Source organism: Pleurodeles waltl, chromosome 5 (assembly GCF_031143425.1).
Source record: "Pleurodeles waltl isolate 20211129_DDA chromosome 5, aPleWal1.hap1.20221129, whole genome shotgun sequence".
NCBI lineage: Eukaryota > Metazoa > Chordata > Amphibia > Caudata > Salamandridae > Pleurodeles > Pleurodeles waltl.
In genome coordinates this window covers 105559410-105575310 of record NC_090444.1, presented here as the reverse complement: position 1 = coordinate 105575310, position 15901 = coordinate 105559410, and the positions used below count along the sequence as shown (strand labels likewise).

Genomic DNA, 15901 nt, shown 5'->3' with positions numbered 1-15901 from the left:
TTGTCTGAAAAGATTGTGTTTTTGTTGCAGAGTACTTATCGAGACCGAAGAAGTGTGCCTTACCACTAGAACTTCAGGGATCATGTTCAGAAAGATGAACACCTCCCTGCCCACCTTTTCACAGGAGCGCCAAAGTATATCAGAAGCACACCCGCCCCCCTTCTCTTTCTCTCTCTCCCCAACCAACATTTTCACCCACGGCTAGTCACCAGTATTGGTCATCTCCTCTGATACTGAGTGTTAACCTCAAAGAGAAGTGGCAGAAGAAGATCTCCACTTCCTTCGTCCTGTGAAATCAGACGAGTGGTCCTTAGAGTGACAGCGATGGAGCATATGTCTCTGTCCTGCAATTTACTACCATTTTGCTCAGCTCAAAAAAGTAGAGAAATTACTCTAATTTCACTAGCCATTCATTGGGCTCTGCATTTTCTGTCCTCATCTCAAGGGTTGATGTATACAGAAACAATGAAAGCTGCCTAGTAATGACTTTCTTCATGGGAAAGCTTCAAAAAGATGCAGACTGAAAGAGATTGCTGTCCAGAGATAAACTGAGGCCCTTCAATGTATGTTTTTTAAGGGCCACACTGCAAGAGTAAGTAAAGCAAGTGTTTCGGGCCATTTGATGACAGGAATTGGGCGTATCACCAGAGGGGCAGCTGAAGTGTGCCTCATCTACCAAAATGAGTGAAATTTGCGGGAATCACTTTAGTTAGATAAGAAGAGCCTGAGTTTGATTCGGTGGTAAGGGAAGAGTGTCATCTGGTGGAGAATATGATAGGAGAAAGGCTTTTCATATTTAACGTATCGTTGTGGATTTCTCACTAGAGGAGATTCTTCAGGCAGAGAATTTAGCACTTCCACCAAATCAAACGATTTTCCATTACCCACCTCTAAAACGATCTTTTGCAGGATGTGGGATACCTAGGAACAGGTTTTGTATACCTAGCACAGGAGATGAATAGGCATGCACGTCTACCACACACAACATAGATACAACTGACTCCTAGAGAAATGTGCAATGGAGCCATTCTGAATTGTCTTTGACATAAGGTTAGGAATACTAAAGGCAAATATATTTTCCGTTACATTCATGAAATTAAAATTGCATCCCTAATTTTAGAAATCATAAAACAAATGTAAAATGTATCTCACCATTTTTTGCATGTCGCTAGCAGGTGGGTCGACGATTCGCCTAAATTTATTGTGTGTGTCGCAAATCAACTTTTGAACGTCAGCATTATCAGTTACCAGTCTAGAATCCAGGCTCTGAAAAGCAAAATAAGTGTCAATATTTCATCAAGCGCAGTCAGAACATTATACATATAGTGTAGTGCTCTAAGGTGAGGTTACATCAACCACATAAGGTGTACAGAAAAAATACAGTTCTCTTTACCTAGTCCTACATCTCTGACAATCACCAGCAATAGGCATTCCAAAGAGTCTCTTTGTTTGAGGATGCTGGCTTGAGCTTTATAGATGTATTGTGACATCCCCCACCGGTTGGCCCCTTTAACGCAGTGGAAGACATCAGGCTCAAAATCTGGCCCAATGAAAACAAGACAATGGTGGGCTTAGGGGTGTCCACTCTGTCAGTGCAATCCCTTACTTTTTTGCAAGTTCTGAGCTTCTACATAACACAGAGGTGGTTTGCATGCTGATTTATAATGTGACATACTCCCTCATGTGAACGATGCCTATGGATTTATTTATGTTGGTACCTTTTTATTTATTTCGATATCTGGCTATGTTTTGTGGGCCCTTTTAAAAGTGAAAGGTGACTTGGTGCATTAAGTAGTACAAGTGCAACTGTGAAGCCTATCTTAATTGTGCAGTCACCAGTAGCATGAGTGTTTTAACGTGGTCTTGGTGTTATCACTTTAGTGTATGGTTGCTGTAAACAGATTCTATGGTTTAACATGAGGAAGGAGAGGTGTGGGCTGGTTTCATTGGGTTAGATTGCTAGGTATAGAGGGAGTATTAATTGGTTCATCGAAGTCTTTCCAATAGTCTTCTCAACATGGTTTCTTTTCCCATCTATTTAATTTGGTGTCATTAATACTGTTTGCCCATCCATCTGCCTATACAATAAAATGTTTCTGTTGATTTATTTCAGGCTTGTTTTCCAAATGGACACACGTTGCTGAGTGTTGATTGTGTCTGTGAAGAAGAGGTCTATGGTTTGTCCACAGTCAGTTGTAATGCAAGAAATGCCAGCCACCACATCAACCCTGAGAAACGAATTTATAAAATGGCAGCGGTAAGATGATTGAGCAGCCCGGGTAAGGTACGTTCAGGGATGCTAGAAAACGAGATGGGCGTACAATATTCAGGTAGAGGAAGGTTGTATCTGAAACAGGTTTCATATAAAGAGGTCAGGATATTAAAGCTGCAGAAATGAAGATAGTACTTCTTACAGGATACTCCAAGATGTCCCTTCAGGCTGCTACCGAAGACTTCACAGGGTTAGTGGTTAGGGTTCAAGGAACTGAAGAGGTCAGACCTGCAGTAAACAAACCCTAATGGCCCGGATCCTCAAAAAGAAGCCCAGTTATAGTATTAAATATAATATAGTTCCAGGAAATGAATCTGGTATGTCTTGAAAGTTTCCAGGATCAGCTAGAATACTCTTTATGTATATGCCGACTGTAACCAATCACAGAGGTCTAAGTGTGCAGAACACAAGTAGGCACTGACACAAGCATGCCACTGTGTCTGTGTGCGCAACTCCCAAGTGGAGCAGATTTTTAAGGAGGTTCGAAGAATGCCTATTAAAACAAGACAACAAAAAGGCAGAAACAAAGAGGCCCAAAACATCATTGCATTCTGAAAGGGTGCAGTGGGTACACACAGAGCCCACTTGAAGGTAGTGGGAAACTGCATATTCGAGGGTATCTGAGACTTACAGGCATTGCACCCTTTGGAAAGCGACAACGTACACATGAAAAAAAGCTCATCTTACTTTGCAGTACAAAAATGTCACAAGAGAGCCTTCAAGGTTCTTCTAAACACATCACCAGTGCCTACTTCAGCCTTATTTCAAGTATCTAATGCCGAATGATGTTGTTAGCTATGATATGTGGGGTCACATGTAGAATGGACAGACTGGGCTACGTTTCTGAACTCAAAGATGATTGTGATGCCTAGGTGGAACTTTACTATCTCCTGTAGCTGAACCACACACACAAATCGTTTGGATTTATTGCACAATTGTTTATCTATTTGTATCTGTGGTTTAGACCAGAGGCCACTTTACAGGGCTAAAGATAATAGATGATCAACTTAGGCCATCCCTTACCAGGATGTATATATTGAACAGACTTTTTGAGAAAGGGGATGTCAGTTTGTGATAATTGCAGTGTTTTCACAGAGTGTCTGCAGATGATTCTTGAGTGAGGATGTAGAACACGATTCAGATGTAAAGTACAAAGCTTTCAGTTTCCCTGTCACGTTGAGGACTTAGGGCCAGATGTAGCAAAGGTTTTTACCCATTATGTGTCTATGGGAAAAAGTGTTCGTACATATGGCCCTTAATCCCTAATCAGCATAGTGAGCGTTAAGATGATTTCACTAATGGATGGTGGAATAACTGGTCCATTTGAGATAGCTCTGATTTGTTGAAGGTACTAGCCTGACTTTTGTAGACTTTGTCTAGACAGTGAGTACCATATTTCAGAACTGACCAGTGAAGTATGTGGTGTTCTTGTGGATGTGTTGATTCTTCACAGAACTTAAAGATCTCTGATATTTGGCTAGAAACTTGGTTGATTACCACCCGCCCAAAGTTTCATCAAATAAATAATCACAACCAGGAAGACCGCAGCAGAATTTGCCTTGAGCAGTCCGTTTGAAATGGCCCTATCATCATTACATCAAGGATCCCCCTCATCAAAAGACAGGGTTCTGCACATGATGAAAGTGTCTAAAAGTTCTCATCTGACAAGAAAAAACACTGATTTATTGACTAACAAGGTGATGTTTTGGATTAGGAACTCCTGCCACTGATATTCCATAATTTTTTTTGACATTGTAACGTCTAGGTGTTACTTGCCTATTTCACATGACTTTGATTATATTAAATTGCACTTCTGGCCTTAGATCTCCACATGTTGCCCAAACCTAGTACTTCCATGCAATATATGTATAACACATAGGCCCTCATTCTAACCCTGGCGGTGTAACACCGCCAGGGCAGAGGGCAGAGGAAGCACCGCCAACAGGCTGGCGGTGCTTCCTGGGCCATTCTGACCGCGGCGGTAACGCCGCGGTCAGAAAAGGGGAACCGGCGGTTTCCCGCCGGTTTTCCCCTGGCCCAGGGAATCCTCCATGGCGGCGCTGCTTGCAGCGACGCCATGGGGATTCCGACCCCCTTACCGCCAGCCTGTTTCTGGCGGTTTTCACCACCAGGAATAGGCTGGCGGTAACGGGTGTCGTGGGGCCCCTGGGGGCCCCTGCACTGCCCATGCCACAGGCATGGGCAGTGCAGGGGCCCCCTAACAGGGCCCCACCATGATTTTCACTGTCTGCTGAGCAGACAGTGAAAATCACGACGGGTGCCACTGCACCCGTCGCACCCCTGCAACTCCGCCGGCTCCATTCGGAGCCGGAATCCTCGTTGCAGGGGCATTTCCGCTGGGCCGGCGGGCGCTCTTTTGGAGAGCACCCGCCGGCCCAGCGGAAATGTAAGAATGGCCGCCGCGGTCTTTTGACCGCGGGACGGTCATTTGTCAGCGGGACTTTGGCGGGCGGCCTCGGCCGCCCGCCAAAGTCTGAATTAGGCCCATAATTTCTAATAGCACAAAAATCTCACGAGAAAGGCAGTGATTCTCATCAGGAAGATTCTGGCAGTGACTCTGATCGAGGTACTAATCAAATAGATTGACAAGAGGTTTCCAAAACCTCACAGACTCAGGATGATAAAATGGGGCTTCTAGACTAGTGGCAAGACCCTTTCCTAACATCATACCTGACATTAGCAATAGAGAAGGTTACTCGGCACTATCGTCAGGTAGTATTTTTGGGTGAAACTGCTTTGATATTCCTTATACAATGATGGTTCCGCTCACTGAAAATGTAGAGTTGGCCCAGTATGAACATCCTGTCTTAGAATGTCACTGGTATGAACACTAAACTTCCTGATCCAGACCGTGGTATTTTTGTTGACCAATTTGTCATATGTTTGTTTTTAAGACACATGGTTGAACTTACCAACTCATAGATCAGGCTATATAAATTTTAATATTGAGGCTATTCGCAAAGGAGTGGGCTGCCTCTCCAAGTTGTCAGTGATTTGGGTCAGTATTTAATTGCCCTTCAAAATCAGGCAGCTGCCAACTAACTAAATATATTTTGTAGGCCTAACACTAATTGCCCCTAAATGGCATATAATGAGGTTGTACAATATTTTCAATTGAAGCACCCAGAAACAACGAGAGTGAGAAACATTGCAGAAGTTGGAGACCTGCCTAGAAACTAATACTTATCAATGCCCTATAACAATAGGATGGGATTTTAACACAACCTGTCAATCAGTTGAAGCCTCATAATCTTTACCGGAGCTGGAAGATGGGAGGTGGGGTATACCCATGCTGGAACTACCATCAAGTAAAATCTGGTACACCACAGCAATGCAAGCTCAGCTCAGGGCCTTACAGCATGCAATTGGCGGAAGAGATTAGATATGAAGGGGCACATACTTTCAACATAACTGATCACGGGAGCAGGACTGACTATGCCATGCTCTCTTGCTGCTTGGGTTAGCCCATCGTTCCAAAGTGTGAAAAGTGTATTATTTAGTTTGGGGTTGAAGAAGATGCGGGTTAGTCCGAGATAAATCACGAAGGAACTAGAGAAATATCTCAAAGGAAGTTATTGGTTTTAAGTGAAGGAGTGCTGGTGCCGCTCATCCAAGTCAGGAAGTTCTTTTGACCGCTTTCTTGAATTTAAAAGCAAACCATAATGTGAGCCTTTTATATACAACGTTACCCATTTTGCCGCTAAAAACTGTTTACAAGAACTAGGGAGGTAAACCTACCAGTGAAGGGTTTTACTAGTAAATTGACAACTTCCAGCTGTCGATCATCTACTGACTTATCCTCCTTGTGTCTTCTAGAAAGGGAAACAGAACCTCACTTTCTTTTTTCTGTCCTGCCTACATGGAGCAAAGGGAAAAAGTGGTTTGATGCTGTAAGCCATTTGCTAGCCCTAGAGTTGCTTTACTGCTACTCATATCTGTACGAGTGGCCCAATTGTGTTTGGTATGGCCCGTTTACTCTTCTCTCCATGGTGCCTGTGAAAGAAAATCAATGATGAAAGTAGTGATGAGTCAGGGGTCATGACAATATGTATTTTATAATTGTGTGATAATTAAGCTCTGTATTTCTGTTCCTTGCATTTATTTTTGTGGTGTATTTTGATTGCAAGTTATTTACTATTGTATATATGCTTTATTGTTTTATGGGGTCATCCCCGAAATAGCCATTATTTACATATTCCTAAATTGCACATGACTCTGCATAGTTGTAGCTTTGTGATTAGATCAATGAAAGATTAGGGGCGCCTTCTCGGTAATAGCGAAGGAGCCTCACCCCCCCGCTCACAGTCAGGCAGTGACAAATAAAATGATAAGAAAACAATTTTGTTATAATTTTATTTGTCACTGTCTCTCTGACAGCCATGGAATCTAGGACAGGGTTGGGCCAGGCCATAGGGAGGAGGAGTGGTGGGCACTGTAAGATGCGCATGTCGGTTTTTGCCGGCCGTCTTAGGATGGCAAAACCGAACTGCGCACTTACATTTCTTCAACCCAGTTGTAATGCACAGTAAGGTGAAGAAATTGCACAGGCGCCCTGTGTCTGAGTGACCATCAGAACAGCAGGCTCAGGCCAATCCTGGTGCCGCGCTCATACTTGGTATAGCATGAGACCAGCATCTGGATTGGGAGCCTGTGCTTTGTGCCCAGTGATTGCGAGGAGGACGAGAAGCATTGAGGCAGCCAGCACAAGGACCGGAGTGGCATGTAAGATTTTCTTTTATTTTTACTCCCCTGGCCCCTCCCCCACTCCACCACTTTTAATTGGTGACAGTCGCCAATGTGAAAGATGTGTTCCGAAATGCTTACTTTCCTCTTGTTGTAACTTAAATATTATTTAAGTGTCTTACCCTCACAGCAGAGTAATGCAGTCCCAATGTCAGAATCACCATTAGCAGCAGCGTATCCATTCCTGAAAGGGAAAGTTACAGTTTCTTCATTATTTGAATATCATCAAGGTTACATTTTTAATGTTTGTTCTGTTGGGTCATTATTGTGCATGCTTCCATCATTATTGGAAATAGAATAGCTAACAATGCCATAGACCTCCACAAGGTGCAAATTCCTTACCATCCACCTTATGTCATAAAAGATACCCTAGTTGTGGCTCACATATGCATGCTGTTTAAGTGAGCATGCTGCTTCTGAGAATGCCAATAGGGTACGGTGGCCTCCCATGCCACCCTCTGACAGTGGGATGGAGAGTTTCCAATGCATTCTGGCTTTGTATAGAGTCATGGAAGATTGATGGCCTCCTTTTGAATTTGGCGCACAGGAAAGCCGGTCCGCCAAACTCCCAACTGGGTGGCCCCCACCATAGTGGCGACCACCGTGCCGGACCTACTCGGTGTTTCCCGATAGGCTGACAGGCGCAAACCTCAGTTTACACCCATCAGGCTAGCGGGAAACACGCAGCACATTGTCTTCAGCTCAAAATCGAGCCGGCGGCAATGCTGTCGCCTGCAGGGTGCAGCAGCACCCTTGCAATGTTCACTGTCTGCACAGGAGACAATGAACATTGCGAGGGTGCTGAGCAGGTGGACCTCTGGACTGCCCATGCCAAGTGTATGGGCAGTTGCCAAGTGCCCAAGCCAAGTGCATGGGCCCCCCGTGGACCCCTGCACTGTTCTCCGCCAGCCTTTTCATGGCAGTGAAACCACCATGAAAACGCTGGCAGAGAATGAGGTCGTAATCCACACGGCAGCGCTGCATGCTTCACTGCCCTGGCGGATTATGACCTCCACCTGCCATCAACCTGTCGGGATCACCGATCCTGGCGGAGATGGCGGAACCCTGGCAGTCTGACCGCCAGGGTCTTAATGTGGCGGTCGGACCGCCACAGCATGGCTGACGGTCTTAAGGCCCTGAGTGTCAATCCTTGACCTCACTGAAACTAGTCAGGACCTTCTTGCCTCTTGAATAACTGGAATATTGCCAGTGCAGATGAGGGTACTATATATACAGGTACAAGAGTTTATATCTGTGATGGAGGCTTTCAGTCTGACTTGTACAAGGGTCAGATGTAAAAAGCTTATTTTGTAGCTAGAAAACCTGTGATAGTCAATGTCACAGGTCTTGAAACTACAAAATACCTTTTTTGTAACATATATTTTGTGAGTTGGAAAAGGTTTTCCAAATCAAACGACTTTTGAATCTGAAATAGGAGCTGACATCAAAGAGGCATCTCCCTCTCATTTGTGAGTAACAACAGTATGCAACAGTGGTTGATGAGCACAATTGAGATCGCAAACAATTGATCTTACCAGTCTCCAAGTTGGGGTGGTAACTGATGTACAATGAGAAGTTGTTCTAAAGGGAAGGCTGTCCCTGTGTGACAACTTCTCATTTGGAAATCATGTTTGGGCTCAGGGGGGGGAGACAGTGGTGAATGGGGCCACTGCACGCTTCACCAGACGACTTTCCTGTCTGGAATAACTGTTTTCTTGAAAGGAGCATCTACTTTTATAACCAAAAATAATGTTTAAAAACATTGTTTCCAGACAGAGAAGAGAGGGGAATCTTTTCTTATTAATATTCAAAAGGCTGGAGGTTTTTTCGACGTCCTATCAATTTAGATTGTTCAGTGCTACTGATTGCTACATCAGTAGAATCACAAAACAAAGCCTTGTTTGCAAACAAATTGGTGTGCAATTTGTACCTTCTGGATTGCGAACAGAACTCCATGCATCAGAGCCAGTGTATCCTTGGGGCACAGTGTTGGAAGGTGCAGTCTTCAATTTGACCCCAAAGTCATCGGTAGTGTGACAAACTATACACAACCCAAACTATTTTCTCTTTACTGGAGTCATGTCATATGGTGTGGTATTGTCCTGAAGAAGTGCATGTTTTTTCATTTGCATGAGGATTGCTATCATGTAAAGGAGGGACTTCCCTTCAGTGAGTGAACCAGCACAGGATCTCCGCTTGCATTCAGTGTTACTGGAACTGCAAGGTTGCTTATGTAACACCAAAGTGTCTATCACAGTTCAGCAGTATATCTCTTTTGATTCCACATTCTAGGCACTGCAGTTTAATCTGCAGTGGTTTTAAAACATAGAGGGACTTTCCCCCCCTTCTGGCCCTGTTTAGAAACCAACTAGTGCTGATTAAGTCTGCCGGAGGAAAGGCGGAATTTATCAGTAATTCTGCATCACAAAGGCAATGCGGAATCACCAAATTCCTCTGATTCCGCTGGCGGAATTAAAAATTCCACCCAGGCTTAGTTTTATATTTACACTTGGTAGTGCTCATGTAATCCCACGCTTCTCTGTAGTGTTGAAACTGCTTTCTTTAGCGGTGAAAGAGGCTTTCTGAAGCTTGCAAATAGATGATTCTTTGAACAAGTGCTCTTGCCCATGGCAAATGTGGTACTTTTGACCTAACATTGTATGTGTTTCGAATAGAAGATACTTCAAACATATATCAATCAGAATACAGGAGTGGAGTTTCCTAAAAAAGTATTTCGACTGTAATTCAAGGGAGATTTCTAGCTTCTCCCAGGTGAAAGTGAATTAATGATTATATCAATTAAGCATCACATCCATGCATTTATGTAAAGCTTCTACGTTCTTGCATTCATAAATAAGGGCTGATTTATGTTTTTGAGTCATAGAGAGTGGATCCTTCTGGAACATGTCCATATTCGTGTTGCTGATGTATTTAATTATGAAATTGTTAAGTATAGCTTCAAATGAAAAATAATTAAAGGTACCGAATATCGTCTGTCGCAAACATGGGGAATGAAGCAAAGAAATTAGTGAACCCAAAATTAACCTTACTAAATGTAACTTTATTAAAAAATAAAGGAATATGATATTGCTTCTTTTTAAATTTGAACATTATTTGGGGCCATCCATTTTCTAAAATACGCTTAGTGCTTAGAAGCATTACGCATAATTTCCGCCATATATTCAGTACATGCTTACTCCTCAAAAAAAATACTCATCAGTATTTCACAAACAACTTTTCACAAACATTATTACTCACCTTCTGATGGGCGAGTTTGTGGAGAGATGACTTGTACCTTCTGAAAGATTCTGTGCTAGTGGTTAGGTGCTGAGGGTTATATAGCCAACATATTTCCTGTTTGGTTATTTCCCAATTATGCAAGGAGAACTAAATTGCCCTAGGGAAAGAACACAAAACACAATGCAATGATGTCATCAAATCCAGTTCTAAGAAGGGGTGTTGTTAATTGCAAGAATTACGGTGACAGACTGCAGGACTTCTAAAACAAAGTTTTGAAACTGGTCTGACAGTAACTTTCCATACCGGAAGGGCTCTGGTGGCGAAGACTAAATTCGGGATTTTAAGAACTGCATTCAAAATAGAAATATTTTTTCGGTCCTATAACAGTAATTTCCCATTGCCACCAAGTGGTGTCCTACCTTTATTTGATGTGTTACCTGTAAAAATAATGTGTGTTACCAAATATGTGTGAGAGCATGTATGTGCTATTTCTACATCAACAAATCTAGACTAAGAGTTGTGGAGTGCCTGACAGAGTCAATATCGGAGAGTAATTCTAAGGCTGGAGACCTCCACATGTTAAAGTATAGAGACAATTTAAAAAGATTATTTACTCAGAATTTTTTTATGTGAATATTTTTGTAATAAATATTGACATATTTATATATTTAGTTTGCGTTTGTAACCAAATTACCAAAATTTACAGAACTATTGTAATGAATGTAAATATAGTGAATGAAATTACAATTATTTTTCAGAAATGTAAATTAAAAACAAAATTGCCACCTAAAGTAAAATAATTTACTTTTTTGATAATGCATTGGTAATTATTAACAAGCATTTTCAATGCAATGGGTCTCGCTTTTGCTCCAGTTAGAGCTGTTAGCATTGTAAACTCCTAACCAGACTTTTTTTTCCACATAAATTGAAAATTAAAAGTAAAACAGTTTCACGTAACTAAGCGGAGTTTTCTTGCCATATAAACTGAAAAGTAAAAGTATCACATAAGTCAGCTGACGGCCGCCATCAGCAAACACACAAAGGGAAAAAAAAGTTTGCCTGCAGTGAAACCTATCGGCAAAAGTGCAATTACCCATATAACCGGCAAAAGTGCAATTATCTACGTAACCTGCAAAAGTGCAATTACCAATGTAACAGGATCAATGTCATGCAAAACGCTCAACTACTGCCCAGCGAGATTGCGCTGCGAAATATAGAGAAAAAGTAGTCCAGAAACCAAACGAAAACATCGAGCCTCGCATGTATTGAGTAGTTGGTCGGTGCGCTCGAGGAGAGTTAAACACCTGAAAAGGCATGACGTATGCCTGCCTTTCACTAACAAGAGCAGGCGGATTTTAAAAGGCAAGCCCACGAACCAATGAAAGTGATTGACATGACATGGGCATGGTTAGAAGCCCAAACAGAGATTACAGCAGGGGCCGGAGAACTTTGAGCTTGCCCCTAAAAATGAAGTACATAATTCATTAAAAGTAATTAAACGGTATTTTATTAACATGTATTCTTACATTAATGTTTAGATCCAAAAAGTTACTACATTATTTCTGAATCGCATAAAAAATATGCCGCACTTTTATCAATTATTTTCAACATTAAATTACATCAGTTTATATTTTAAAGCTTTTAAAAAATGAAATGTTATTTAGTATTATTTGCTGTGCAGTTTTATTTTTAGTTTTTACCTCCACTATTTTCTGTCAGAGTTGTGGTGCTAGACTTATTACTGTTTTAAGCAGTAACTTTCACTTGCAAGTTAGACTCCAGCCCCACTTTGAAGTGTTGGAGACGTCAGTTACATAGTTTCAGTAACTTTACACTTGGATTTTGTGCATAGCCAAAAGTAGTAAATGTGCTCAAAAGAGTAAGAGTAAATTACACAAATAAATCGAATCATAAGTGTAAGTCACCTCATCTGTGAAGTCATCCTGTGGTAAAGTTTACAGAAAAGTAAACAAAACTTATTTAACTAAGAAAAAAGAAGTAAACATATTGTATTTAAAATATTAATGTAACTTAATTGTATACATTTTGTTTGAATGTAGAACAAAATATAAACATGATACATCATAATTAACCTAATTTCGAATTGTATTTAATTTATTTAAACATATTAAATAAAAAAAAATAAAAACATTTTTTACATTAAAAAGAATTTCACATCTAACGTAAAACATATCTCATTATGCATTAATAATTATTAAAAGTGATTTATATAATTAGTTTTTTAATTATATTTCGATAAAACTAATGTCACAATAATTTATAAATTCAAGACAAAAAATGTTAAAATACATAATCAGTATTTGTTACCATTAATTATGTATTTATATTTTTAAGCATTTAATTTAGTTTGACAATATTCTCAAAGGGGCTTCATTGTAAGTCCATACCACCATTATTTTCAAAGGGAGGGTGGTGCAGTATTGGCGGTTGTCATTTGTTGTGCTGTGCCTATTCCAGCTCTGAGCTGGATTATTTTACTACTGTTGTGGGTCCCATTTTTTAATGTGCTCAATTTAGAAGGTTAGCTTGTGAATAACAATGACTTACCCTTTTGTGGATGGGTGCACGTCCCCTCTAAACCTCTCCCCAGTCTTCTTTAAACCAGTTTTTAGTCCTCCCTGAACCCCTTTCATGGAGTAGTAAGTACGTCCCTTTTTCCAGCCAGTCTCCCTGTCTCTCCCACACTTACTTATAAGTAGTAAATGTGCATGTATGAGGTTCCACCCCTAGAAACGACAGGAGAAGTCGAGGTGGGGATTTATATTTGTAGGTTTGGGAATAGCATCTTGTGGCACTTAAGTAATGCTATTGTAGTATTACTTAATGTACTACAAGATTCAGGTTGTAAATATAGCCCATTGTCTTTCGTTATGTGTGTGTACTCTTTTTTTTTTATTCTATTCTCAGAAGGTAAATTTGGGATTCTGTCAAACGAACACTCCCTACCTACATTACAAGCAATATTTCTAAATGAAACAAATAAGTATGATATAACTTTTTTCTACTTAGTGTTTCTGAGTAAAGTTAGAGATTTGTTTACTCTGCTTCTCAGCTACCACTTTTGAATTTGCAGTCGCATCTACATTTCGCAGAATCCTCCTGCACCTCACCTCAGCAGACTAACTCCTGATGCTCCTTCTCTAACAAAGCTCTGACTCCCACTTCACTGTCTCTTACTCCGACTGATTCCCTTCCTTGACAGTTAGCCAACTATATTTGTTGTCTCCCTTGTAAACTTAAACAGGAATCGCCTCTGCCAATGTCACATTATTAGTTTTGCAGATCATTCTACACAATACCCCTCATTTACTTGGACACTAACTTGCAACAATAAGGAATGTCTGCCCTTAAGGCTTATGTATCGGTATTCTGTGATCTTTGGGCCATAATATTGTTTTACCTCATCTCGGAAACCCTAGTCTAGCTACCATAAGATCACTGATAAGCACACATATTTCTAGTAAGAAATTGAGTTTCTGGTTGGCAGAGGTATGTACCCTTTTCAAGCAGGAACCACAATCCTAGTCAGGGTAAGTCAGATACACACTAAAAGATAACCTGTCCCCACCCTCTGATAGCATGGCACAGAGCAATTAGGCTTAACCTAGGAGGCAATGCGTAAAGTATTGGTGCAACACTTGAAAGGGTAAAACCATGAAAACACCACACAAAAAGATTCCACACTAGGTTAAAATATAGATCTTAATTTAAAGAACAAAACAAGACCAAAGCAGCAAAAATCCAATAGCACAAAGTCGAGATATGAGTTGTTAATGTTAACCTATGCAGGTCCTACTAAGCAACAGTACCTTAATCCTTGTCGCAACATGAGATGCATCATTAATCCTCATTCATTTGGGGTGTTGCCTCAGAATTCTCCACGCACTGATGGCAATGCATCTGGTCCGAGTGAGATGCGCCAGTTCCAGGTGTAACGGTTCCAAATGCGATGCACCTGGTCAGTCCACGCTGGAGGGACGATGCATCGATCTTCTCCATAGAGTGGCGGCAATGCGTTGGTTCTGAAGCAGTGGTTCCGGGGAGATGTAGTGGTTTTGAGTGTGGTGAGCCAGTCCTGCGGCAGTGATGTGTTCATTTTGATCTAGCAGCTGACGATGCGTCAGTTCTGAGCGGTGCAGGGATGGCGATGCGCAGATGCTGCCAGATGCAGCACTTTATACTCACTTCCAATGGCCCTGGGCTTGGCAGAGCCAGACTTACAGCAAGTAAAGTCCAGGTGCTGTTTGTGGATGGAAGGGAAGTCTTTGATGTCCCTGAGACTTCAGAGCAGGAGGCGAGGCAACAAGCCCTTTGTGGCACTTTGGTTGTGGAATGGAGGTCCAGTCTCTCTCACTCCCTGTCAAAAGGGCCTCAGGCGGCAGGTCATCTCAGCAAAACAGAAGTCCAGCAGAGTAGCAGCTCAGCAGAGTGGCAGTCCTGGTAGCAACACAGCAGTCTTTCTTCCTGTCAGATTATCCACATGTCCTGAATTGTACTGAATTGGTGGTGTCAGAGGTCCGGTACTTATACAAAGGTGTGCCTTTGAAGTGGGAAGATTTCATAGATGGGTCTTTGAAGTGCACTGAGGCTCTCCTTTCCTGCCCTGGCTCCAGATTTATTACAGAGAGGTATGCAGCTCTTTGTGTATGGCAGGATACTGCCCGTTCAGGTGTAAGTGTCATCCCCTCCCACCCATCCTGCCTAAGATGACTCATCAGGATGTTGATGGCTTATCAGTGTGTGGCTGGCTATAGGGAATGGGCACGCCCAGCTGTCACCCCACCTTAGGCATGTCTTGGGGACAGGCAGTAAGTACCAAATGGCTAAAAGTAAAAAAATACCAACTTTCTAAATATAGCATTTTCAGAACTGCAATTTAAAATCCGACTTCACCATAAGTTGTTATTTTAAATTGTGAGTTCGAAGACACCAAACTTGACAAACCTATCTCTTCCAGATTGGGAATTACACTCATGAGATGTAATAAGGTAATCCCAATGTTATCCTATAGGAGAGATAGGTCTTGCAGTAGCGAAGAAACAAATTTGGGAGTTTTTCACTATCAGGGCATATAAACGTAAAAAGTACATGTCCTGCCTTTTAAATGTATGGCACCCTGCCCTGTGGGCCACAGAGGGCCTACCTTAGAGGTGGGTTATATGTATGAAATAGGAAGGTTTAGGCCTGGTAAGAAATTTTACTTGCGAGGTCGAAATGACAGTTTAAACCACACACAGACAGACTCTGCAATGGAAAGCATGAGACATGGTTAAGGGGCTACGTAAGTGGGTGGCACAATCAGTGCTGCAGGCCCACAAGTGGCATTTAATTTACAGGCCCTTGGCACATGTAGCACACTTTACTAGGGAAAATTAAATGTGCTGCTTGAGTATGAGCCAATGTTATGATGTTTTAAGGGAGAGAGAACTAGCACTAGCACTTTAGCACTGGTTGGCAGTGGCATAGTCCTAAAGTAAGCAATAATGAGGTCAGAAAATTAAGGGAGGCAGGCACAAAGTTGGGGGTAAGACTAACATTGCCCATAGCCACCTTGTTATTAATTAATTTCATGCTTTCCAAAACTGTGGAGGTCTGCCCCTTAGC

At 41.7% G+C, this 15901-nt stretch overlaps 1 protein-coding gene across 1 annotated transcript in view; it reads right to left on the bottom strand.

Annotated features, from left to right (window-relative positions):
- The window catches only part of LOC138295429 (cysteine-rich venom protein-like), a 148235-nt gene extending 137852 nt beyond the window's left edge, over positions 1 to 10383 (bottom strand). The window contains exons 1-3 of the mRNA XM_069233726.1: positions 10295 to 10383; positions 7159 to 7220; positions 1153 to 1266 (exon numbers count right to left, since the gene is read on the bottom strand). Coding sequence (XP_069089827.1) covers positions 1153 to 1266; positions 7159 to 7218 — 174 coding nt within the window. The 5' untranslated portion in view covers positions 7219 to 7220; positions 10295 to 10383. The remainder of the gene's footprint in view (positions 1 to 1152; positions 1267 to 7158; positions 7221 to 10294) is intronic.
- Between the last annotated feature and the right edge of the window lie 5518 nt (positions 10384 to 15901).